Source organism: Somniosus microcephalus, chromosome 6 (assembly GCF_052327205.1).
Source record: "Somniosus microcephalus isolate GS21.2 chromosome 6, FLI_Smic_1.0, whole genome shotgun sequence".
Classification (NCBI taxonomy): Eukaryota; Metazoa; Chordata; class Chondrichthyes; order Squaliformes; family Somniosidae; genus Somniosus; species Somniosus microcephalus.
This window is the reverse complement of record NC_140992.1, coordinates 37,241,612-37,268,424: the sequence shown is the minus strand read 5'-3', so window position 1 is coordinate 37,268,424 and position 26,813 is coordinate 37,241,612. Positions and strand designations below refer to the sequence as shown.

The 26,813-nt window shown below is 46.9% G+C and overlaps 1 protein-coding gene across 3 annotated transcripts in view; it reads left to right on the top strand.

Moving 5' to 3' along the window:
* Positions 1-26,813, top strand: part of sphkap (SPHK1 interactor, AKAP domain containing) — a 230,381-nt gene that overhangs the window by 192,139 nt on the left and 11,429 nt on the right. For 2 of the 3 annotated variants that reach the window (XM_085990042.1, XM_085990043.1), the window contains exons 8-11: positions 16,970-17,131; positions 22,629-22,715; positions 25,662-25,714; positions 25,803-25,987. In XM_085990042.1, coding sequence (XP_085846168.1) covers positions 16,970-17,131; positions 22,629-22,715; positions 25,662-25,714; positions 25,803-25,987 — 487 coding nt within the window. The remainder of the gene's footprint in view (positions 1-16,969; positions 17,132-22,628; positions 22,716-25,661; positions 25,715-25,802; positions 25,988-26,813) is intronic. The other variant, XM_085990044.1, reaches the window with a different exon arrangement.

The window sequence follows — 26,813 nt, the reverse complement described above, 5'->3', positions numbered from 1 at the left end:
CTCGCTGACGCCCTGTCCTCACTGTAAAGCTACTCTTGTGCCTTCCTGCTTTCAGATGGTAAATCGCCAGGTGAGGAGGCGGCCCCTCAAGCTGCCAGTGACAGCCCCTCGGAAGAGGAGGAGGAGGAGGAGGAAGAGGTAGCCGGCCCATCAGTGGCACCCTCAGCCGCGACAGCCCATGGCGATGTAGGGGACACGGCTTCCCTGGAGGGGAGCCTGGGGGAAGGGTCGGAGGAGAGTCAAGTTCCTGGGCCCAGCGGCCTGCAGCAACGCAGGAGGGGTGGGGAAGCTCGGCGGCCTTCTCCCCAGAGGGTGAGTGCGGCCTCCAGTCCTGCGACGGTCAGCGCAGAGGAGGTGCGCCTCCTAGAGGAAATGGCCGTCGACTCGGAGCGCAGGCACACGGAGCTCATGGGGGTAGTGGCACGGATGCCTGACTCCATACAGTCACTGGCTGGGAGTGTGGAGGAATTCGGGGCAGCACAGTCGGCGAGTACCCAAGTGCTCAGTCGTGCCGTCCAGTCACTGGCTGGTCTTATGCGGTCACAGACCAGGGCAACACGGGCACTAACTGGTGCCACACTGGCTGCATCAGCCAGGCATCGCCAGGGCACCTGCCGCACTGCAGCAGCCTAGCGGGCTGTCCTTCAGCAGTTTGCTGCGCATGCTGCAATGCTGGCCCGGGCGACTGCCACTGTATCAGGCGACCAGCGAGCGCCTGCCATCAGCCAGCTTGCCCCCATTCCTGCAGCCGACACTGCCACTCCACCAGTGCAGCTGCCACCAGCTGCTGGACACACTGATGCCGCCCAGCCACAGCTGCAGCAGTCACCAGCCGGCCCCTCGAGGGCCAGAGCTCATGCAGGCCGACCCCCAAGGGCATCTGCCGTCTCGCCATGTGCCCCTCAGGAGCCTTCCCCCAGCCTTGCTGCAGCCACTGGGCTCCAATTGAGGAGGAGCAGCAGGGTGGGCAGGGGCCACAAGTATGCGCAAGGCATCGCCCTCGTGGGCCAAAAAGTAGAAGGTGTGAGCAAATGTTTTGTTTTTTTGAAGGCCGAGGATGTTGTGTTTGTTTTTATGAAGGCCGAGGATGTTGTGTTTGTTTTTTACGAAGGCCGAGGATGACGGTCATTTTTGTTTCACTGTTTTGTTAATCCTCTCCAGGTTGTGGGAGCGAGTTATGTGTCTGACTGTTTTTGGGTTTTTTTCTGTTTTTGTTTGTCATGTGGGAAGGACACAGAGTTTGTGGAATAAACAATTTTCTTTATTCAGATTGTCCATGTTTGAACTTTGAAGTTTTTGTTGCCTTGACCGGCTGAGGGCTTGCGGAGCGGCTGCATTCATGTTCTTTCATTGGCACAAGCCATTCCCTGAGAGGGGGCCTAGAACCTACGTTCAATAAGCCGCAGACGGGTGGCCCTTGCACCTTGTGCCTCCCTCCTGTGCTGGTCCTCCTCCTCCTGCTCCTCCTCCTGAGGTGGTGCTCCAATCTGTGGTGGCAGTGCCTGAGTCCTGCGGATAGCCAGGTTGTGCAGCATGCAGCAAACGACCACGAAATGGGAGACTCGCTCCGGCGAATACCGCCGGAACGATCCAGGCAGCGGAACCGTTGCTTCAGGATGCCAATTGTTTGTTCGATGATGTTCCTGGTCGCTTGATGGCTCTCGTTGTATGCCTCTTCAGCAGGGGTCCTGGGCGCGCGGAGCGGGGTCATGAGCCAGGTACACAAAGGATAGCCTTTGTCCCCGATAAGCCATCCTCTTGGGTGAGGCTGTGCCTGGAACATGTCAGCCACAGTAGTCTGTCACAGGATAAAGGCATCGTGGCTGCTGCCTGGAAAGCGGGCATTGACAGCTAGGATGCGCTGCCTGTGGTCACACACCAGCTGTACGTTGAGGGAATGGTAGCCCTTCCGGTTGCGGTAATCCTCGGCATTCTCCAGAGGTGCCCGCAAAGCCACATGCGTGCAGTCAATGGCGCCCTGCACCATGGGGAAGCCCGCTATTCTTCCAAATCCCATTGCACGCTGTTGCTGCTTGTCCAGGGTCATGGGGAAGGAGATGAACTGACGTCTCCTTCTGAAAAGGGCATTGGTCACCTGGCGGATGCAGCAATGCACGGCGAACTGGGAGATGTTAGCAATGTCCCCAGCAGCGGGTTGGAAGGAGCCGGTGGCATAGAAGTTGAGAGCCACCGTCACCTTCACTGCCACCGACAGAGACGTCCTGCACCTCAGCTGTTGCTGCAGATCTCTCTGAAGCAGCTGGCAGATCTCTGTGACCACCTCCCTTCGGAATCGCAGCCTCCTAACACACTGCTCGTCAGACATGTTGAGATAGGAGAACTGCTGGCGGTATACCCTGGGTGGGTAAGGCCTCCCTTGCCGACGCCTGTTGCCCCCTCTCCGTCTAGCCAGGGCTGCCACTCTCTCACGGCGTCTGTGAGCCCTTTGGACGTAATGCAGAAAGTCAGCGTTGACACCCATTGCAGCCCCCATAATATGCTGGCAAACAATGAGATATCAATGAAGGCAAAGACAATTGCAAAGCTGTGGCCTGAAGCCAGAAGTACCTGTCCTAGTGTTGGGCCAAAGCAGTAAGCTCTCTACCTTGGTCTCTCTCCAAAGATCCGTTTCACAAGAATGAGTGCTGCAAAATGGCAGCCTTTTATAGTGCAGGGGAAGTGCCCTTTAATTTGCGCTCCCCGCGGCCCGCATTGGCTGAGCACCGTTCCACTCAACAGTCGCTAGGGCCGCCACGCGCACAATGGGGCGGCGCGACTGAAGATCCGGTTTGGGGCGCATAAAGGGCGTTGCACGAGGAAATGACGTCATGATCTGCGCGCGCAGCTGAGCACGCGCAAAGACTTTGCGCCGGCGCTAAATGTCTACTGAAGTTGGGGCAAGGCGCAGATCGCGCTGCGCCCGGACGCTAAGCGCATGGCGCTCGACATCTACTCCTCCTAAGGCGCTAACGGCTGGCGCAACCAACTGAATTTCTAGCCCTGAGAGTCTTGCGGCATTGGATGATTATTGAAAGTTTCAGTAGCAGGCCTTCACATCAGTGTCATATGCCGATGCCAGTGTGCCACTGTGAAAAAGGAAAGGACAGGATTTGCATTTATTTAGCACCTTTCACAACCTCAGGAGTCCCAAAATACTTTACAGGCAATTAAGTACTTTTGAACAGTTCTCACTATTGTAATGTAGGGAAACACAGCAGCCAATTTGGTCCCACAACAGCAATGAGATACATGACCAGATAATTTTTTTTAGTGATGTTGGTTGAGGGATAGATATGGGACAGGATACCAGGAGAACTTCCCTACTCTTTTTAAAATAGTGCCAAGGGATCTTTTATGTCCACCTGCGAGGGCATGCAGGGCCTTGTTTTAACATCTCACCGGCACCTCTGACAGTGCAGCACCCCCTCAGTACTGCACTAAAGTGTCAACCTAGGTTATGTGCTCATCTCTTAAGTAGGACTTGAACCCACGACCTTCTGACTGAAAGCTCAGTAGCAGGAGTGCTACCAATGAGCCAAGGCTGACACTTGATTGTGCTGTACAATGTGATGATAGGATGAAGGTTTGCATCTAGAAATCTTCATTCAGCAAGTTCTCAGTCCTGACTAGTACAAATGTAAGAAATCACACAACACCAGGTTATAGTCCAACAGCTTTATTTGAAATCACAAGCTTTCGGAGCGCTGCTCCTTCGTCAGGTGAAGTGGAGAAATGCATAAAGACACAGCTTATATAGTCAGAGAATACCTGTAAACATCTGACATTATTCTCTGACTATATAAGCTGTGTCTTTATGCATTTCTCCACTTCACCTGACGAAGGAGCAGCGCTCCGAAAGCTTGTGATTTCAAATAAAGCTGTTGGACTATAACCTGGTGTGGTGTGATTTCTTACATTTGTCCACCCCAGTCCAACACTGGCATCTCCACACCCTGACTAGTACAGAAAGAGGTGCTGAGCAGTGGTGAGTCATGCCAGGCTGCTCTGGTGCTGCCCTCCAAGCAGCGATGGAAGTAACATAATCATAGGTTCAGAAAAGGTGCTTCACTTACCTTTTTTCAGGAGATTGGTTGCAGGCACTTCAAAAGGAATTTTAAAAATCTGCTAGCCTACAGTGTACAGAAACTTTCAGGGTTAAGGCTCTTTAAATCTGGAGAAATGTCTCAGTGCTTCAGAGTTCATCCTTGGCTTAGAATAGTTTCTCATTGAATTAATTTGATTGGTTTCCATTTCTTCAGATGTCCCTCTAGGATAATCTTCCTCTCAATCAAAGTGACAAGTACAGCCTTGAATTTCTGACCCTGGTTGTCACGAACCAATCTGTGGTCATGTCTGTCACCCAGCGAGGCTTGGCACTGCCAGCACTACTCAAGGTCAAAGACAAAACATGGCCGTTAGAAAAAAACTTTTCATAAATGTGCATTAATAATTACAAATTAGGTCTTTCTTACTCTATTGGCCAATCCAGGTAATTACTAGATGACTGGATAATTACTGTATGATCTGTTCAGTTCCCAGAGGCATCTTATTAGCATTGGACATGCAAAAGGAATATAAACTTTCATTGCTGAGGAAATGCTATTGTTTTGTGCAAAGACTATTTCCAGTCGACTTATTAACCCTAACTGACACTGCTACAAATTATTGTTCAACTGTACCTTTTTGGGTTCAGTTGTATGAGTATTTTACTTTCATGGGAATTGACTCACACTACTCTATATTCTACTTGTACAATAAAATAACCCAGGAATGTTACCTTAACATCCCCTTTTAATCTGGGCTGAATATTCATGTCTTTTGCACATGTGATCCATCAGTCTCTCTCAAAGGGGAGCAAGCAAACACTTGGTGAGGTGAGTCTTGACACAAATCAAGCTGCTTTAGTTCACAGCACATGGACATACAGAGCAACAGTTATGATGAAATTCCCTTAGTTCCTTTAGAACTTATTGTTCATAAGAATATAAAAACAATAAATAAACTGCATTTCCCCACATCAGTGAGTAACCTTATTTGACTTAAATAAACTAATATCTAACTCCCCTCCCCCTACAATCCATTGTATCCTTCTCACAGCCTTTTTCTGGACCTCACTGCTTTGAAGATTTATGTTTTAAAAGCTCTGACTGCCTGTGCAGCATTCTGTTTCAAAAGCTTTCCAGCTTGTCTGTATCCCTGTCTTTATCTTAAATCTCTTTGTTCACAGCCATGAAAATGAATCAAAGACTTCCCAATACAATGTTTGTGAGGTGTTTATCAATTACAGAGATAACCTAATGAATTGTTTATTATTTACAGTCTATGAAGAAACCTCACAGTAAGCTCATGTGTATCTAAATTACTTATCTCTCAAACCTTTTTTAACTTGAAGGAATGCACTTTGTTTCAGAATAGAGCATTCAAATTAACTATTATTCCAAATCATACAGGGATCGGGTAGGATATGTGTCGGTGCAGGCTCGATGGGCCGAAATGGCCTCTATCTGCACTGTGGGGTTTCTGTGATTCTGTGATTCTGTGATTTCTGTGGGGAAACGGCCAAAAGATCTTGAAATGTGCATTATGCTAACTATTCTAAAAGCAACTTTGAGTTAATTAGATGAGAACTGCATTTGACCTGATTTGTACCTTTGAATGCTCCGCTCCCTTGAATAAATTGGCAATATGCACGCTTAAATTGTCAAAATATCCTTCGGTACCTGTTCAGTGTCTCATCACCAATTGGCAGACAGGTAACTGAACAAATCCGATGACTGGAGCTACTGAATAAAGATGTTTGTCTTACATACAGAGGTGTTTTAAATGAGTAACATAGACTGCATTATTTAATGTATATATATACAGTGTTTCTTTTCTGATCAACTATAGATTGATAGCAATAAAGTCACAATTCTTCAATGCGAATATTATCATGCATCAGTGACACACAGTTCACTGGCAATTGGCATTTAACAGCATTGTGGGTGTACCTACACCATATGGACTGCAGCGGTTCAAGAAGGCGGCTCACCACCATCTTCTCAAGGGCAATTAGGGATGGGCACTAAATGCAGGCCTAGCCAGCGACGCCCACATCCCATCAATGAATTAAAAAAAACAGGAAACATAACCAGAAGAAGGGAGCAAAGATCATAATTAGCTTGCAACACCTCTATGGTTAATAAAGGATTGTGATTTGCTTAAATCATATGTGTGAAAACAAAAATTAATTACATAGCAACTAACTCCATACGCAATAGATAAGCATAATTTGCCCAAAAAGCCTGAATGAAGCCAGTTAAGCGCATTTAAATAATTGTAGTTTTACAGCACAATGCAGTCACTCAAAAAGATGATGATATTTCTGCAAAGTTTTTTTTAACACACGAGGCTTTGAGCATTAGGCCAAGGATTTAGTTTGTAACTTGCATTGATCCGTTTTTATAACAAATCTGCTTTTTTTAAGCAAAGGTGCCAATATAGTCAACTAGTCTAAAACTGAACTTAATGTATTGAAATACCCGGTACAATGAAACTTTCATTGCAACTTCACAAAGATAAGTGAAAGATGGCATTTGTCCCATTTGAGCTCAACTTAGAGCAACAAAACATACCGTACAGCATGGATAAAGTCCTTTGAATCATTACAAAGTTTGAAAATTTCACAGCTTTCAGTTCTGGGACCCACTTTCCGGATCAGCGATAGGTTCAAAGCTCATCAGACCTGGTAAGTTGCTGTGAACTGAGCTATTGCAATACAACAACAACTTGCATTTCTATAGCCAGGGTTGACGTTTGTTTATGGGGGCCCTGTGCAAAAGTTTGGATTTGGGGTCCCAACATTTTACTAGACAAGCTTATTCCTGGAGCTGCTCGGGGCCCTGTACAGTTGCACAGTCCGAAAGCGGCCGCAGTACATAAAATTATACAGCCCAGAAGGAGAGGCTGTTTGGCCCATTGTGCCTGTGCCAGGTTAGTACCTTTAACAAAAAAAAAAGACCCAAGAGATTTCACAGAGGCATAATTAGGAAAAGAAATGTACAACAAGCCAATGAAGGAGATATTAGGATGGCTGACCAAAAACTTGGTCAAAGAGGTGGGTTTTAAGGAAGGTCTTAAAAGAAGAGTGGAAGGTGGAGAGGCGGAGGGATTAAGAGTGGGAATTCCATAGTGTAAGTAGCTGAAGGTATGAAAGACAATGGTGGGACAAAGACAGAGTGGATGCACAAGAGGCCAAAGTCAGAGGAATCAAAAGTTTGGGGGGTGGGGGATTATAGGGCTGGAGACTGTAGTGTATGTACCTTTAAGGGGAGAACTACTTTTTACAGCTCCTGTATACTGTAGTACCGGCAGTGACCACACCTGTATATAAACCTTGAGTAGGGATCTGTACTTTAGTTTTAGAGTAACCTGCATCCAGTAAACACCTGTTGATTGTTCCTCTGCAGTCTCTGTCGATTTATTGAAGGACACCATACATCAACATTCACGGATTCAACAGTGGCGACGAGTCGATTCGAACCTACCTGCAATTCAGTAGAAGAAGGCCGATTCCACCAGTGCGGGCGTCGACCATCCGGAGAGGACTTGAACATCGCAGAGGAGGCTGTGGAGAGCTGGGCTTGGTTCCCCAGTCAAGACGATCCAGCACAGCGGGCTGGCAGCAGGTACGGCACAGACCCTTCCCGGACAGCAGCGGCTGGAGCCGACCGACGGCACAGAAAAAGGCTGAGCAGCGTCGACAAGGTAAGAGAGAGGGTAAAGCGCACAGGGCGCAGCCGGGGTTTCAAGGGCAGAGCAGCGTCCGCGGGGGAAGAAAGAAACGCGGGAGACGCCATTTTGAGCCAGCGGAGAAGAAGGGTGAGCGCGGGAGACGCCATTTTTAGCCAGTCTAACCACACCCAGGGATGCAGAAGAGTGGCAGTGTCACAGCGTTCGACAATGAAGTTGAAGATTGGGCAACATGTGTAGAAGTATACTGCAAGGCGAATGAAGTGCCAGATGCCAGGAAAGCACTGGTATTGTTGAATTCCATGGGAGCAAAAATGTACGGCTTACTGCAAAACCTAATAACCCCAGAGAAGCCAGTGGAAAAGGATTTTGAAAGCATAGTGGCAATCCTACAGGACCACTTAAACCCCACACCGCTGCTGATAGCAGAAAGATTTAAGTTTCACAAAAGGAACCAGCATAAAGATGAAAGTAATGCTGAGTATTTAACGGAACTGCACAAACTATCGAAACACTGCCAGTTTGGAACGGGACTAGCAGATACCTTAAGGGACAAGTTTGTGTGTGGGCTTCAAAGTGAAGGAACACAGAAACGGCTTCTATCAGAAAAGGATCTTACGCTGGACAAGGCTTTCAGCATGGCAGTATCACACGAAGCAGCCGCACGGGGCGCTGCAGCGATACAACGGAGATCGCAAGAATATGGCACAAATGAAATGTCATATGGAGCAGTGAAGTGTTATTGCTGCGGCAGAACAACAGACGACCATAAGGATTGTTGGTTCAAGGACCAAGTGTGCAGACAGTGTGGAAAAGTAGGACACATAGGAAGTGTCTGCAGGTCGGGAAAGAAAACCAACAGCAAGAAATCGCCACAGGAGAAGTACAAAAAGGTACATAAGGTGACGGAGAGTAGTTCAGATGAACAGAAAAGTGATACAGACTCCAGAAGCAAGGAGCTGGGTTGTCTGAAGCTACATCATGTAATCAAAATGGAGGATCACCAAACTATCTGGGTCACGCTCAAGATAGACGGAGTCCAAGGGAAAATGGAATTGGACACAGGATCAGCCCTAACAGTCATAAACCGAAGGGACTACAAGCGGCTATTCTCACACATACCCTTGAGAGATACAGAGATTGTCTTGAAGATGTACACGGGGCAAAAAGTCTACCCCAAAGGAAAAATAAGGGTGAACGTGATATACAACGGCAAGCAAACACCAAAAATGGACATATATGTTTTGCTAGATGGAGGACCGCCACTGCTAGGGCGTGAATGGATCCGGAAGCTACAGCTAGATTGGCATTCCATACAAGCACTGACTGTAGATGCCAAAAAGGATGACGACGTCACACCGGGACGACTGTCAAAAATGCTAACTGACGCACAAGAAGTGTTCCAGGAGGGACTTGGAACACTAAAAGGCATAACAGCAACGATCAAAATAGAGGAAAGTGCAAGCCCAAAGTTTTTAAGGCCAGACCGGTACCTTATGCGATCCGCCCAGCCGTCGAAGCAGAGCTGGAAGGTTTGGAACATTCAGGAGTACTATCCAAAGTGGACTAGAGCGAGTGGGCTACACCCATCATTCCTGTAATGAAGAGGTCGTTGAGTAATACGCCTGGGGAACCAAAGAAGGTTCGCATCTGTGGGGACTTTAAGGTGACAGTGAACCCAGTCCTTCACACTGTACAATATCCGCTTCCGCGGATTGAAGATATTTTCGCCTCGCTATCTGGAGGGAAACGCTTCACTAAGATTGATCTGGCCCAGGCGTACCTGCAAATGGAGGTAGAAGAAGCCTCGAAACAGTGCTTCACGATCAACACTCATAAAGGTCTCTACCAATACAACCGGCTGGTGTTCGGGGTAGCATCAGCTCCGGCTATTTGGCAAAGGGCAATGGATCAAGTCCTGCAAGGGATTCCAGGGACCCAGTGTTATTTGGATGACATCCTGGTCACGGGCGAAAATGACAGTGATCACCTCGCCAACCTGGAGCAGGTGCTCACTAGATTGAAGGATTATGGGCTCTGAGCTAATCGCCACAAATGCGAGTTTTTTTCTAGAAGCAGATCTCGTATTGTGGCCACGTTATTGATGAAGAGGGGTTACATAAGTCCCCTGAAAAGATTGAGGCAATAGTCAAGGCTCCAGCACCGGAAAATGTGTCACAACTGAGGTCGTTCCTCGGGTTGGTGAACTACTACCATAAGTTCTTGCCGAATTTGTCTACAGTTCTACACCCACTGAACACCCTACTGCAAACGGGGGTACCATGGAAGTGGAATGACGAATGTAAACGAGCTTTCCAGAAGTGCAAAGAATTGATCACATCAAAAGAGGTGTTGGCTCATTTCAACCCAGCACTACCAATTCGGCTGGCGTGTGATGCATCACCCTATGGCATTGGAGCGGTGCTGTCGCACAAATTCCCGGATGGCTCGGAGAGGCCAGTAGCCTTTGCGTCTCGGTCACTAACCTCAGCTGAGCGTAACTATGCCCAGATTGACAGGGAGGCCCTCAGCCTAGTGTGGGGAGTGAAAAAGTTAAACCACTATCTGCACGGGCAGAAGTTCACCTTGCTGACTGACCACCAAACACTTGTCTCCATCTTTAACCCAAAGAAGGGCGTTCCGGTGATGACTGCGCAACAGCTACAAAGATGGTCCCTTTTTCTAGGGGCGCATCAATATGATATCGAGTATAAGGGCACGAAACAGCATGGAAACGCTGATGGGCTATCACGCTTGCCACTGCCTACTGCGGAGGAAGCACAAGCAGTGGACCCTGTCGAAATATTTCATTCGACTATAATTGAATGCTTGCCAGTAACTAACGCTGGTATAGAGAAGGAGACCCGAAATGACCCGACACTGTCTCGGGTATATGATTTGACGGTGAAGGGATGGCCAGCACATGGCGACTCACTTTTGCCAACATTCTCATCCAGAAGAGAACAGCTGTCAGTATACCAGGGGACCTTGATGTGTGGATCCCGAGTGGTAATACCACCCAAGTTAAGGGAGAGAGTGCTCAATGCGCTTCACGAAGGCCATCTGGGAGGGGTGAAAATGAAAAGCCTTGCTAGGGCTTATGTGTGGTGGCCGGGGATCGATCAACAAATCAAGGACCTGACAAAGAGCTGCTCAGGATGCCAGAAGGTCCAAAATGCACCACCACATGCCCCTCTACACCCATGGGAGTGGCCCTCATCTCCATGGCAACGGGTGCATATTGATTTTGCTGGTCCATTCATGGACTCAATGTTTTTAATAGCTGTGGATGCGCACTCGAAATGGCCTGAGGTGATCAAAACGTCCTCCACCACCACGGAGAAAACTATTGCAGTCCTACGGACCATCTTTGCCAGGAACGGCTTGCCAGAGCAGATTTGCTCTGATAACGGACCACAGTTTGTGTCCGAAGAGTTTCGAAGATTTATGAAAAGGAATGGGGTAAGGCATTACACCTCCGCCCCGTATCATCCAGCCACAATGGATTGGCTGAGAGGTTCGTACAAACCTTTAAAAAAGCAGTAAAGGCCATGTGCGATGATGACATTCCACTGCAGCATAATCACAGAAATCACAGAAACCCCACAGTGCAGATAGAGGCCATTTTGGCCCATCGAGCCTGCACCGACACATATCCCACCCGATCCCCGTAACCCCTACATCAACACATATCCCACCCTATCCCCGTAACCCCACGTATTTAATCCCCCTAACACTAAGGGTCAATTTATCATAGCCAATCAACCTAACCTGCACATCTTTGGACTGTGGGAGGAAACCGGAGCATCCGGAGGAAACCCACGCAAACACAGGGAGAATGCGCAAACTCCACACAGTCACCCGAGGCCAGATTCGAACGCAGGTCCCTGACGCTGTGAGGCAACAGTGCTAACCACTATGCCACCGTGCTGGTGGACAATTTCCTGTTAGCCTACAGAAATGCGACACATACAGTCACCAACCAGACCCCGGCCATGATGTTCTTTAACCGAAGGTTGAGATCTCGTCTGGATTTGCTCAGACCAAATGTACGAAGAGATGTTGAGAATAAGCAATTCCAGCACATGAATGAGAAGCCGACAAGGAGCTTCAATGTAGGGCACCCAGTCTTGGCCCGCGACTACCGAACAGAGAAATGGCAACCAGGAACGATATGCACACGGCAGGGGCCACTAATGTACACAGTGGATGTTGGGGAGAACATTGTGAGACGCCATGTCGACCAGATCCTAGAGTCACAGGAAAGAGTCAACCCGAGGTCTCGCCTACCTGGTGATGAACCCGACATACTGGTAGCATCTACCCCAGAAACAGTAGCATCGGAAGCTGATGAACCAACCAATGGCAGGGGGCCAGAATCGCCTCCGCACCAAGAGCAAGACACTCAGGAAAGGCGCTATCCAGAAAGGGTCAGGAAGCCGCCCCAAAGACTGAATTTATAAATGGACTATTTGTCGTTAATGTTGCATGTTAAAAGTGCTAATTGTTAAATGAATGTTATGGTACTGTTAATCTAAAAGGGGAGGAATTGTAGTGTATGTACCTTTAAGGGGAGAACTACTTTTTACAGCTCCTGTATACTGTAGTACCGGCAGTGACCACACCTGTATATAAACCCTGAGTAGGGATCTGTACTTTAGTTTTAGAGTAACCTGCACCCAGTAAACAGCTGTTGATTGTTCCTCTGCAGTCTCTGTCGATTTATTGAAGGACACCATACATCAACATTCACGGATTCAACAGCGACAGTTACAGAAATAGGGAGCGGCAAAGCCATGAGGAGATTTAAAAATAAGGATAAGAATTTTAAATTTGAGGCACTGGGGGACCGGAAGCCAATGTAGGCCAGTGCAGACGGGTAACAGTGGGATTTGGTGAGGGTAGGATATTGGCAGCGGCGTTTTGGTTGATCTGAAGTTTATGGAGGATGAAGGGAGCATTAGCTGAGTTGAGTTGGAGGTGACAAAGGAATGGATGATGGTTTCAGTAGCTGATGGCCAAGGTAGGGGCAGAGGCGGGCAATGTTATGGTGATGGAAGTAGGCGTGTTTTGTGATGGAAAAGATATTGTGTTGGAAGCTCAAATATCTACTCTCTACCACCAGTTGGAATGCAAATCTTTCAATGGCTCATGAGGGGCTCCAGTGATAGAAAACATTTACTCCATTTTTTCTATCTCCCATCCCAATTGGATTTTTCCATTTTTCACTAGAATCAAGCACTTTAACAATGACCAATCATATTTAGACATAAAACATAAGACATAGGAGCAGGAGTAGGTCATTTGGCCTCTCAAACCTCCTCCGCCATTCAATAAGATCATGACTGATCTGGTCTTGGCCTCAGCGGGCTCAGCAGGTCAATTAAGGGCCACCCGGCAACAGGTGACGTCACAGATTGACATTTCATCTGTCAAGAGCTTTTGACAGATGAAATATCAGCGTTTGACAGCTCTTTGAAGCTGTCAAACACTGACAATCTGTACTCTAAGTTAATTCCTTCCTCTTAGGCTGATTTTGAGATCTCTCCAGAAGAGAAAGCAGAGGCTGCAGATTTTGACAGCTCGCGGCCATTCTGCTTTCTGTGCCGGTGAGCTGAGGGACTCCCGAGACCTGAAGGAAGGAAGCCTGCATTAGTAAGTAAAGGTAAGTAAAACTTATTTAAACACTTTACACACACCAAACACACTTACCTCTGCACTCATGCACCCATCACTCACCTGAACACCAGACATCTCGACCCCTCCAAGTCCTTCAGCCCGACAGTCCGCCTCGCTAACTTGGCGTGGTTTGTAGCCGTCGGGAAGCCCACACTTCAGCAATAAAAATAGGGATTAGGCTAAAAGCTGCCTGTTAACTACCTGTTAACAGGCAGTTAATTGGCACTAATCCCCTTCCCGCCTCAGGGAGGCGGCTCCCAGCACGGGTCAGGTATGCGCCTCCTGGGAAACGGGCATGGAGGCGGGTTGGGGGCGGGATAGGTTTGCGCTCCCTGATTTTGCAATTTTAACACCCCACACGCCTTCATTCCCGCCTCCACAGCCCTGGGAAATTCTAGCCCTTTGTGTCCTCCACACAATTTGCTTTCCCACCTATCTTTGTATCATCAGCAAATTTGGCTACATTACACTCTGTCCCTTCATCCAAGTCATTAATATAGATTGTAAATAGTTAAGGCCCCTGCACTGATCCCTGTGGCACCCCACTAGTTACAGTTTGCCAACCTGAAAATGACCCATTTATCCCAACTCTTTGCTTTCTGTTAGTTAGCCAATCCTCTATCCATGCTAATATATTACCCCCAACCCCGTGAGCTCTTATCTTGTGTAGTAACCTTTTATGTGGCACCTTATCGAATGCCTTCTGGAAATCCAAATACACGACATCTACTGGTTCCCCTTTATCCACCCTGCTCGTTACATCCTCAAAGAATTCCAGCAAATTTGCCAAACATGATTTCCCTTTCATAAAACCATGCTGACTCTGCTTGACTATATTATGATTTTCTAAATGGCCTGTTACCACTTCCTTAATGATGGACTCCAACACTTTCCCAATGACAGATCTTGGACTAACTGGTCGATAGTTGCCTGCTTTCTGTTTCCCTCCTTTCTTAAATAGGGGCATTACATTTGTGGTTTTCCAGTCCACTGGGACCTCTCTAGAATCCAGGGAATTTTGGTAGATTACAACCAATGCGTCCACTATCTCTGCAGCCACCTCTTTTAAGGCTCTAGGATGCAGGCCATCAGGTCCAGGGGACTTGTCCACATTTAGTCCCATTGGTTTGCCTAGTACTTTCTTTCTAGTGATAGTGATTGTTTTAAGTTCCCCCCTCCCCCAATAGCCCCTTGATTATCCATTATTGGGATGCTTTTAGTGTCTTCTACCGTGAAGACCGATACAAAATATTTGTTCAAAGTCTCCACCATTTCCCTGTTTCCCATGATTAGTTCCTCAGACTCATCCTCTAGGAGACCAATGTTTACTTGAGCTACTCTCTTTCTTTTTATATACCTGTAGAAGCTCTTACTGTCTGTTTTTATATTTCTTGCTACCTAACTCTCATAAGCTGCCTTCTCTCTCTTTATCATTTTTTTAGTACATTTAATACATATGGCTTGAATATAATATCTTGGTGTCGGTTCTGCAATATATATACTGGAGTAAGGGGAAGTATTTCACTCATGGCTAGTTCTGTATGGATTGTATGTTCTACTGTTAAACCCTGTTTTTTTTTTAATGCAGTAAATTGAATCACTTGTATATCTCCAATAAGCTGATATCTGAGTGCTGGCCAGGCTCTGCTGATGATTGAGGATATTTTTTTTTCATGTGTCTGGTATTTTAGATGGTTGCTGTCTGAAGAGTGTCCAGCTCTCATAATTTATGGGCTGCAATACTCTTCTTTTTCTTAGGCAGTCCCTCGGAACCGAGGATGACTTGCTTCCACGTTAAAAATGAGCTCGCAGGTGACTGATGAGTCCAATGCGGGACCTACAGTCTCTGTCACAGGTGGGGCAGACGGTGGTTGAAGGGGCAGGTGGGTGGGGTGCTTGGGTTGACATGCGCTCCTTGCGCTGCCTCCGCTTGGCTTCCACTTGCTCCCGGCGAAGACACTTGAGGTGTTCGGTGCCTTCCCAGATGCTTCTCCTCCACTTTGTGCGGTCTTGGGCCAGGGATTCCCAGGTGTCGGTGGGGATGTTACACTTTTTCAAGGAGACTTTGAGGGTGTCCTTGAAGCGTTTCCTCTGCCCACCTGGGGCTCTCTTGCCATGCCGGAGCTCCGAGTAGAGCGCTTGTTTTGAGAGTCTCGTATCGGGCATGCGGACAATGTGACCCGTCCATCGGAGCTGATTGAGCGTGGTCAGAGCTTCGATGCTGGGGATGTTGGCCTGAGGAAGAACACTGACGTTGGTGCGCCTATCCTGCCAATGTATTTGCAGGATCTTGCGGAGGCAGCGTTGGTGGTACCTCTCCAGTGCTTTGAGGTGCCTGCTGTACATGGTCCATGTCTCTGAGGCATACAGCAGGGCAGGTATCACTGCTGCCCTGTAGACCATGAGCTTAGTGCTGAAGAAGAATCCCATCGTGTACAAATCTCCTTCAGCTCCCAGGGAGAATGAGACTCCGAGTCCACAGGATCAAATACAGATCCAAAGGAGGGACCTTTGGCATTTGATCATTATGATGCCTAAGAATTAAGTCTCAAAGTCTAAATCTATGGGCAGAAGATAGTTGGCGAGTGTTTTTAATTTAACTCCACAATTAAAACTGCATAGAACTTGGGGATCATTTTCACTTTCGGCTTCAGTAGTGGAAAACTAACGGTAGTTGATTGGCTGCCCATTATACAACCCGTCCGATTCTCTTTTCTATTAACTTCAATGTAAAGGAAAATCAGGCAGGTGCATATCGGGCGGCCAATCTATGACTACCAGTTTTTCACCACTGCCGAAAGTGAAAATCAGTCCGCTTGTGTGAGAGCTGACCAGGTCCCAACTCATGGCTGATTGCAATTTACTGTTCCAGTCACTGGTTCTATCACTTAGCTGTAAATGGAGTATATAAAATAAACATGATTCCCCTTACAGTGTCCACAAGTTGCAAGTATTAAATAAAAAGTCAGTACATTGTTTTTACATCGAAGGGGTAATTTTCTGACTTTATCCTTACATTGAGGAGCTTTGCTTACCAAAAGCGCCCATCAGAAATAGGCACTCATGATCTTCCAACCACTTAAAGTTGTGGATCGTACATGCCTGAATTCTGATATGTGCTCTCTGTGGGCAAGGCTCTTGACAATACAGAACCTGAAAAGTTGGAAAATTGCCTCTCTAATGTACGAAAGAGTTCACAAAACCGCATGATTCACCCATGCAGTGCGCTCATGGAGCCTGTGCTCATGAGGTGAATTTAGAGACCTCCATGCTTTTTCGTGTGGCGAGTTCCTGTACTTTGCCAAAGCTGCATGAAGGAGAAAGCTAGCAGGCATCACGACAGGCACAACTAAAGGTAATTTACACCATAGGGCATTGAACACCTGGTAGGTGTTACATGTGTGTCATTGGCAAAGGCCTGGGAAAATGTCACTTACCCATTCTTCTAGTTAATGATTGGTTTATGGGAGGGATAGTGAGCATGAGGAAGAATTTTTAAAATAATTGTTCAATAGCATATCAGTTAATTAATTTCCTCTTTCTGCTTTTTCCCAATAAGCTTTATGAAGAATCCAGTGCCAGTGGCAGTAGAGAAGGCCACAGCCGATGAGATTCCATGCAGTTTGAGCACCAGTGATGACAGCATGGGAAGCTGGTCACAGCTCATTAATGAAGAGGACCATGCAGAAGACAGCAGTAGCTATCTTCATCTTAGTGAAAGGTCATTAAAGAATATCACAGTTGAATCAGTGAAGGACAAGAGGCTGCGTGATTGCTATTTAAATTTATGGCCTGGCCACAGTAGGGTTATAATAAAATGTTATGGGTCTAATCCGCCTTCCAGCTGATTAAAACTGAATTATCTTGTGTACCTTAAGCCATTAATCACAAAAAGAACATGTTGCGGCAAGTAGTAAAATGAGTGGTGTAACATAGGAACAACTATCAGAAGCTTGATGTCCCAGGGTTGAATAGTATCAGTATGAAGATTGGTGCCAATACAATGATCAACATGAATCAGAAGTAAATATTCTGCACAGTGATGTCCCACTGTAGTCTAAGCTGCCATCTACATCTATATATATAAAGGAATCGTTCTGTCTGTCTGTCTATCTGTCTGTCCTTCTGTCTGTCCTTCTGTCTGTCTGTCTGTCCTCGGGTGTGCGTCTGTCCGGCTATGCGCTCGAAAGTTACAGAGCGTACCTACGCGTGCGTTACATCGAAAGAAAGCTTACCTTTCCGAAACCCTGGTAAGCGTATTTACGTTTCGGCCGGACGAAAATCGCGCCCGCGGTATCCGAAAAACCTTCAACATTCCGCGCATTAGCATCTCATTATCCGCTCATTAGCGACAGAGTGACCTCGAGGTTGACCAATCGTATGCCGGGTTGCTGGCGCGTGCGGCCGGGCCCTCCTACAGTCGAGTGACGGGACGATTGACCAATCCTACGCTTTGGTGACCTGACGGTCGACCAATCGGTGCGTGTGTGGGCGGGCCTTATCGTTCTGAACCGAGGTGAGTAGCCGCCATCTTGCTTCCGTTCTTTTTCCTGCTTTCTGCGTCTTTCTTTTCAGATATACATTTCCAGCAAAATAAAATTGCTTTTATTAAATTGTTTTAAAAAAAACTTCATTCATTTGTAAATATTTTCTCTAACCTGAAGATTCTTTTTCCTACCTTTCCCCGTTTTTGTTAGGCCTCAAAGCCTGGGCCTTTCTTGCCCAGCCAGTCCCCAGCTAGGTAATTGTCCCACGGCTTCTGCTAAGCTCCTCACCCCCCACCACCCCCCCCCCGGTGTCACGTTACCCAGGGAAACGGATTTCAGCCACGAGGGTCACGAGGGTCAGGGTGCGCGCGCAGCAGGAGCAGCTGAGACGCGGCGTCTCTCTCTGTTCCCCGCTCGGCTCGGGCGGGGGGGGCGGGGCTCTCGGGAGTGCGGATCTCGGGCGGGGCTTGTGAGCGGGAAAGTGCGCGCGCAGCAGGAGCTCTCGGGCGGGGCTTGGTGAGCGGGAAGGTGCGCGCGCAGCAGGAGCAGCTGAGACGCGGCGTCTCTCTCCCCCGCTCGGCTCTGGCGGGGGGGGCGGGGCTCTCGGGAGTGCGGATCTCGGGCGGGACTTGAAGCCAGCTCGGGAGGGCGGGGCTCCGGAGAGCGGGAGGGTGGGGGGCCGGTGCTCGGGAGATCGGGCCTCCGGAGTTCGGTGCTTGGTTGGGGGGGGGGGCGAGCCTCGGGAGATCGGGGGGGGTGGGGGGGGCGAGCCTCGGGGGGGGGGGGGGCTCCGGAGATTCGGGGGGGGGCGGGGCTCGGGAGATCGGGGGGCGGGGCTCGGGAGAAATCTGTGTGACAGACAATCGACTGTGTAGCTGTGCAAGGTCTGTCGCTATAGCAACAGCTTTAGCTACAGAGCTTCAGGGCCACACCTGAGTGTTTAGAAGCTGTTGCTAAGCAACAGTGTTTGTTGTTAAATACAGAGATAAAAATCTCCGTATCTCTCAACATTAACTCTGAAGAGTGGGTGCCGGATAGTACAAAGTTTCCTGTACTTTAAGTTTATCTCCCCCCTCCCTTTCCACCCCCCACCCTCCCCACACCCCCTTCCCCTCCCAACCCCCCTTCCCCCCCACACCCCACACCCCCTTCCCCCCCTCCCCGCCCCATTTCCCCCCCACCCCCCTTCCACCCCCCTCCCCACCCCCCCTTCCACCCCTCCTGTTCACCCCCTTTCCCCCTCCCCACCCCCTCCTCCCCCCTTCCCCTCCCTCCCCCACCCCCTTCCCCTCCCCCCCACACCCCCCTTCCCCCCCACCCCTCCCCTCCCCAACCGCCCTCCCCACCCCTCACCTCTTCCCTTCCCCCCTTCCCCCCTCCTCTTCCCCCTTCCCCCCCTCCCTCCCCTCCCCTCCCCTCCCCTTCCCTCCCCCTTCCCCCTCCTCTCCCTTCCCCTCCCTCCACTCCCCTCCCCTTCCCCCCTCCTCTCCTCCCCCTCCCTTCCCCCCTCCCTCCCCCTTCCCCCTCCTCCCTCCCCTTCCCCCCACCCTCCCCTCCCCTTCCCCCTCCTCCCTCCCCCTCATCGCCCCCCCTTCCCCTTCCCCCACTCCCCCCTCCCCCCCTCCTCCCCCCACTCCTCCCCCTTCCCCCACTCCTCCCCCCTTCCCCTTCCCCCACTTCCCCTTCCCCCCTCCCTCCCTTCCCACTCCTCCCCCTCCCCTCCCCCCTCCACTCAACCCCCTCCCCCCCCAGTCGTGCTCTCTCTTCCCCAGTCGCTCTCTCTCTTCCCCCCAGTCGCTCGCTCTCTTCCCCCCCAGTTGCTCTCTCTCTTCCCCCCAGTTGCTCTCTCTCTTCCCCCCCAGTTGCTCTCTCTCTTCCCCCCCAGTTGCTCTCTCTCTTCCCCCCCAGTTGCTCTCTCTCTTCCCCCCCAGTTGCTCTCTCTCTTCCCCCCCAGTTGCTCTCTCTCTTCCCCCCCAGTTGCTCTCTCTCTTCCCCCCCAGTCGCTCTCTCTCTTCCCCCCCAGTCGCTCTCTCTCTCTCTTCCCCCCCCCAGTCGCTCTCTCTCTTCCCCCCCCCCCCCCAGTCGCACTCTCTCTTCCCCCCCCAGTCGCTCTCTCTCTCTCTTCCAACAACAACATGCCCTCAAAAGACCCTTGGCACCGCCGGGCACTTCAGCTTATTTAATATATTAGATGACCTACATGCATGTGGTCTTTTTTGTTCTTTGATGAAAATGTTCTTGTGAAAACCAACAGACCAGTTTCTTCAATGGGATTCATACGTAGAATTAATCTGCACCTCTCTTGGAACAGTAGCATTATTTAGGAGATGTCACCTAATAGTGTAGCATACGTTGTGTCACAATTTTTTAACTTTTGGGCAACTGACTGGAGGAGCATGCCAGCAGCCCGTCTGTTCCGGGGCAAAGAGGGCGGAGGCATTTTGAGGCCTAGGCCTCATTTAAATGCCACAAGTGAGCTGTGGGCACCAAATGGACATCCTGATGGACCTGTACCAAGGCTAGATCCTGAGTGAGGTGGAGCCCAGGGTGGCAGCGACCCAGATTAACTTGGTGAGGCCCAAAGGAGAACTCCTGTTCCTCTTGGTCCCGCAAAAATAATTTAAAACTTATCTTTGCATGTCCTCTTTGACTCTATAGCCAGTGAAACATGGTCGGAGTGTGTACTGCGCACACTCTGACCAGTTAAGGTGTCAGCCATGACTCAGAGATAGCACTCTTGCCTCTGAGTCAGAAGGCCGTGGGTTCAAGCCTCACTTCAGAGACTTGAGCACATAATCTAGACTGACATTTTAGTATAGTACTGAGGGAGTGCTGCGCTTTCGGATGAGATGTTAAACCAAGGTCCCATCCGCCCTCTCAACTGGACATAAAAGATCCCATGGCACTATGTGACGAAGAGCGGGGAGTTCTCCCAGTGTCCTGGCCAACATTTATCCCTCAATCAACACCTAAAACCATTTACCTGGTCATTATCACATTGCTATTTGTGAGACTTTGCTGTGCACAAATTGGCTGCCACATTTTCTACATTACAACAGTGACTGCACTTCAAAATTGCTTAATTGGCTGTGAAGTGTTTTGGGATGTCCTGAAGTCATGAAAGGCACTATATAAATGCAAGTTCTTTCTATCCTAAAATGGTAATCGGGGATCTATGCACATTATAGAACACCAATTTGCATATTGAAAGGGACCTTCCGCCTGAAACAGGCAGGCACTTCAGGCACCCAGTGGTAGTGCTATGAGAAAGTGGTGTTAATGGGCCACTAAGTCTAACAACCTGATTTTGAAGCACATTAAAATTGACCCTGTTGTATGTAGACCAGTGTTACCTTATAGACTGTATGTGTCATAAGTGACAATACTCATTAGAGGTGGATTTGGAGCTATGTGGTACAGGTGGAAACTGCTGATTGTTTACCAAAACATATTACACTGTATACACTGAAGGTAAAAATAGTTAATTTGCAAATCTTTGTCTCATGGCCTATTTAATCATTGAGTTAGCAAATCAATTTAAACAGAAATAGAAAACACTGAAAGCAGTTTTTACACTAATGTAATTAGAATTTAAAAAATTCTGAGTTTGCTAAATTAAATTTGACTGTGTTTAGGGAGCTCAGCATTACAAAGTAGATGAATGCAGAATGTCTTATGCTTGGATCAGTATTTTATTTTCTGTTAATTAGAGTTGGTTTGGTTCGTTAAAATTCTATATAATTGCATAATTAAGAAGTGGTTTAATCTATTGGGATGCTATACAATAAAAGTAAACTAAGGTTTGATCCATTATAACTCTATAAAATAGGAATGACTGGGAATTAGTTTAATCCATTGGGATGCACTACATTAGAAGTAATTGTGCATTGATCAAGTGGAATGCTATATAATGAAAGTACAGGAAACTCTCGTTTAAACGGCACCTAAATATCCGGAATTCTCTATTAACATGCAAAATTCTCACTCCGAAAACAACACCTCAATAACCGGCACTGTTGCTGAGTCCGAGTCTCCCGCGGTGGCCGAGTTAGTCAGTGGGGGTAGTTCTCCAAACTGCCACTACTCGGCTTCTTGGCGCTGTCGGAAGTCGGAACACCTCAATACCCTTGTAACAGGAGTCTGACTCTCCCGCACTGCCGATAGTCTCTTCTGATCCGCCATTTTACAGGGACACTGTGTGTCTCCCACGCTGCTGGTAGTCATAGCATTGCATTACCCTCAACTGGTAGTACTGTACTTAATCAAGCATCTTCCACCATCCATTTAACACAACATTCTGTAGGTGAGCACCCAATTGCTGTATACTGCACATTTCTTGATTTTTTTATTTTGCTTTGTTAAAAATAGCCTTGGTAGATAACCCTCTCCGTCATCCGGAATTTTTAATCAACTGGCACCATCCCGGTCCCGTCGGTGCCGGATACCAAAGAGTTTCCTGTAGATGGAAAGGAGGTTGATTCAATGTGGTTCAACAACAACTTGCATTTATATATCGCCTTTAATGTAGTAACATGTCCCAAGGCATTTAACACAATGATATGAATAGGAAGTGATGTGATCCATTGGGATTGTATAAAAAGGAATGAATAAGAAATAGTTTTGTCCATTGGGACAGGATAATTCTTCTCACTAATTATCCATTCTTTTGAAAGGTACTTTTAATTGTGAAGAAATGTTCCTGTTTAATTTTGAATTATTTGTTTTTATTAGCACTGGGAACAGCAGCGCTTCAAGTAGTCTTGGCCTAGTGGATCTGGATGTCTATCAGGAAAACCTCTCAACACGCACTTTACCCAGGTTTGATACCATAAATCACCTTCAAAAACAACAGGGATGAAAATGATTCTTTAGCACTTCAGGACTTGTGAGTCTGAGCTCATTATCTAAGCTGACATTCTAGTGCAGTACTGAGGGAGTGACAAGCCATTAAAATTAGACCCCATCCCTGTTTTGGTGGTTTAGGTGGACACTAAAAACCTCATGGCATTATTCAAAGATGAGTTTTGCCCTGGTAAGCATTATTTCCTCATTCAATATCACTAAAAACAGATTAACTGGTCGTCCATCTCATAGCTGTTTCTGAGATGTTGATGGTACAGCATGGCTGATGTATTTGCCTACATAACAACACTGACCACACTTCAGAGAAATCGATTGCATGAAATGCTTTGAGACATTTTGCTGTGATAAGGTGCTGTGTAAATGCAAAAGTTATCAGGGGAAGCACTAGTCTCCATATTTGTGAAGAACAAACCAGTGCTGAACAATTTCACAAAATATTAAGAGCAATATAAAGATGATGTATTACATGCGGAGTATTAGATACAAGTCAAACAATGGCAAGCAGCATTTTATCAGAAAGAAGCCAATCAATGACCTCAAAACCTAACAAAAAGTGAGTGACATCAGAACTAAAGCTCGTGGCTTGGAGAAGAATGAAGATATAAGAAAATAACAGTAAATTTCTGCTTAGCAGAAAATTGCATGTAATACTTCAGCTATATGTCACAGCCAGTTTTATCATTATTTAATTCTGCCATCCACACCACTCTCAGTATAGTGCATACCATCTGATGCATTGGAAGCAAAGGAGAATATGAATGTTCTAATTTTTTGTAAGTCTATTCAGTATACATTTGTGCAAATATTGACAGTAAGGTTGTTTTTCAACTTGCTGCCCAGTTGTAAAACTGTTACTGGACTAATAATCCAGGAAGCATGAGTTCAAATCCCCATGGCAGTTTGGGAATTTGAATTCAGTTTTTAAAAATCTGGTATCAGTAAACATGATTGTCGTAAAAACTCAACTGGTTCACTAACATCACTTAGGGAGGAACACCTGCTGTCCTTACCTGAACTGGCCTATATATAATCCAGTGGCACATCAACGTGGTTGTCTCTTAACTGCCCTGTAGCCTAGCAAGCTATTCAGTTGTATCAAACCACTAATCAAGAAGAAGGCCCACCACCACCCTCTCAGGGCAACTAGGGATAGGCAAGAAGTGCCAGCCTTGCCAGCTACACCCACATCCCGAGAATGAATTAAAAAAATTACACACGAGCGGCAACTTGAAAATCTACCCATGCGAGTCTGAGATTATAATTTACTCTGAGTTCTGCTGTGATCTATAAATTATCCAATCTATACTCTCATAGACCAGGAGATTCCTCGGAGCTAATCCCGTTTCACCACCATCACTTTGCCAGAAGTGTGACGGAAACCCCTTGTACACGCGTGAACAGGGTTTCTGCAGCACTTCCAGTGAAGTAACACGGGTGGAGCAGGAGCAACTCAGGAATTTCTCAGCCAAAATTTCTGATCTCATCAAAATTGCTTTAAGGAGTCTGAATCATGTAATTTACTGCACATAATCCAAATATGGTACAAGATATATTTTACTGTGTATATAGGAACAGGAGTAGTCCATTCAGCCCCTCGAGCCTGTTCTGGCATTCAATTAGATCATGGCTGATCTGTATCTTAACTCCCTCCATCCTTAATACCCTTGCCTAACAAAAATCTTATCAATCGCAGTTTTGAAATTTTCAATTCGCCTAGCCTCAACAGCTTTTTGGGGGCGAGAGTTCCCGATTTCCACTACCCTTTATGTGAAGAAGTGCTTCCTGACATCACCCCTGAATGGCCTGGCTCTAATTTTAAGGTAATGCTCCCTTGTTCTGGACTCTTCCAGCAGAGGAAATAGTTTCTGTCAATCTACCCTATCAAATCCTTTAATCATCTTAAACACTTCAATTAGATCACCCGTTAATCTTCTATATTCAAGGGAATACAAGCCTAGTCTATGCAACCTGTCCTCATAATTTAACCCTTTAAGCCCCACTATATAATTGAAGCTTTGCATGTACCAGATTGTCTTTATTATGCAAGGCTACAAACTTGGTGCAGGTTAGATTGCAGTATTTAAATTAGAATTACAGCTACTGTTATTCTTCAATTCTCTATCACTCACAGACTACAGTTATACCTGGTTATTTATCAAACAAGGGACACAGGAAGCTTCCGAATATATTTGAACATTTTATAGGCAGTTATGTTATACATTTTGGATTGTTATGAAATGGTCTAGAGCCCTGCTGCATGCCCCCTATTTAACTTCTATCAACAATATAATATTTACATTTATATAGCACCTCAATGTGTTGAAGAATTTCAATGAATTACTTTTGTAGTGCTGTGACTACTGTTATGTAGGCAAACACAGCAGCCATTCTGCAGCAGCAACATCCCACAAACAGCAACAAAATGACCAGTTCATCTATTTTTTGAGTTATTAGTTGAGGGAAGAATATTGGTTGAGATATCAAGAAACACTTTCCTTCCTACTTTGAATAATGCTATAGGTTGAGATATCAAGAAACACTTTCCTTCCTACTTTGAATAATGCTATAGATGTATGTCCAGGTGAACAGGCAGGCAGGACGTTGTTTTAATCCAAAAGACAAGACCTCCAACATTGTAGCGCTTCCTCAGAAGTGCATGAAAGTGTCAGCCTAGATAATGCACTGCAAGTCCTAGTGTGGTTAAGTCCTGGATAATGAATATCCTGGCCAAGTACATTTTGTACCAAAACTCAACAACCGCCTTGGTGCTGATGAGAGAGAAATAGCAATGCAAGCTACAAACTTCAAACTCAAACTGGAAAATTAAGTAACTACAAAGAGGCTTTCAATGATGATTATGAGCATGTTCTAAATAATCATGTTGCATTTTTTTTTCACCAGTGAAATCATAAGTGAAAAGGAGACAGTGAAAGATAACCAGGAGAATTTGGATGGTAAGATAATAGATGGATGATAGAACAATAACTTTCTGACTCACAACCATTTCACATGTACCTGTAAATACAATGAATCTTTTTGCAGAAAATACATCTCAGTTGTCGGTGGGCACAGTCAGCAGCCCTAGGGACTTCCTTGTGCTGAATTTTGACCTGAGCCCTGAATGCGTTGACTCTGAATTGAGAGCAATTTTACAGTGGATAGCAGCTTCTGAACTTGGCTTTGCAGTGATTTACTTCAAAAAGTCCCAGGAAAAGAGGATTCAAAAGGTAGCTTTTATTTCATTACAACTATCCCTTACTCTGCTTTTTGTTATGATTGTCTGCCGCTTACAATGCTTCCTGTACCATATATAATTTCTATGGCAGGTGACTGACTCCCTAACATCAGGCTGTAATGCTTTACAATTAGCTATCAATAGATGTGTGACAGCAGTATGGATTAGCTTTGGCCTCTGATTTTTCTCTCCCTCCCTGCAGGACAGACTGTAACTAGACAAATGTAGTTCCAGTATTCAAGATAAGTGACAGAACCACACCTGGCAACTACAGCCTAAGCTCGACAATCAGAAAAATAAGTAAATCAATAATCAGGCACAAAATGAAGAGTGCCTGTATTAAAATAATAGTAAATGACAGCCAGTATGGCGTCAGAAGGTGGTATAGACATTTTAAGGAAGTGAAATCCCAAATTGGTGGACAAAGTCAGATAACAACTTCCATTATATATGATATATAATAACTGTAATTTTACACTGCCAACTGCTTGTTTTAGTGATATAAATTCGGGGCTGGTAGCAGAAATCTGCCCACTTTGCACTGCAATGTAGTTTTTTGGGGGCAGGAGTTGGGACATAAGTGGCATTGGAAATGTTCACCTCAAATAGGCAGGTGCTTCTTTAAATATTCATTTGGGGGGGGCTATCCTACACAGCATTTCCTGACTTTTGAGTGTGCAAGACATTGGGATAGATTTTCAACTTTCTGTCCAGGCGTAAAACTGCTGCGAATCGATCGCCTAGTGTAGAAACCACCCGGTTTTCATTTCAACCGTGGACTGGCATAGAGAGCCAGCGCCACCTCCACTTCAGCAACC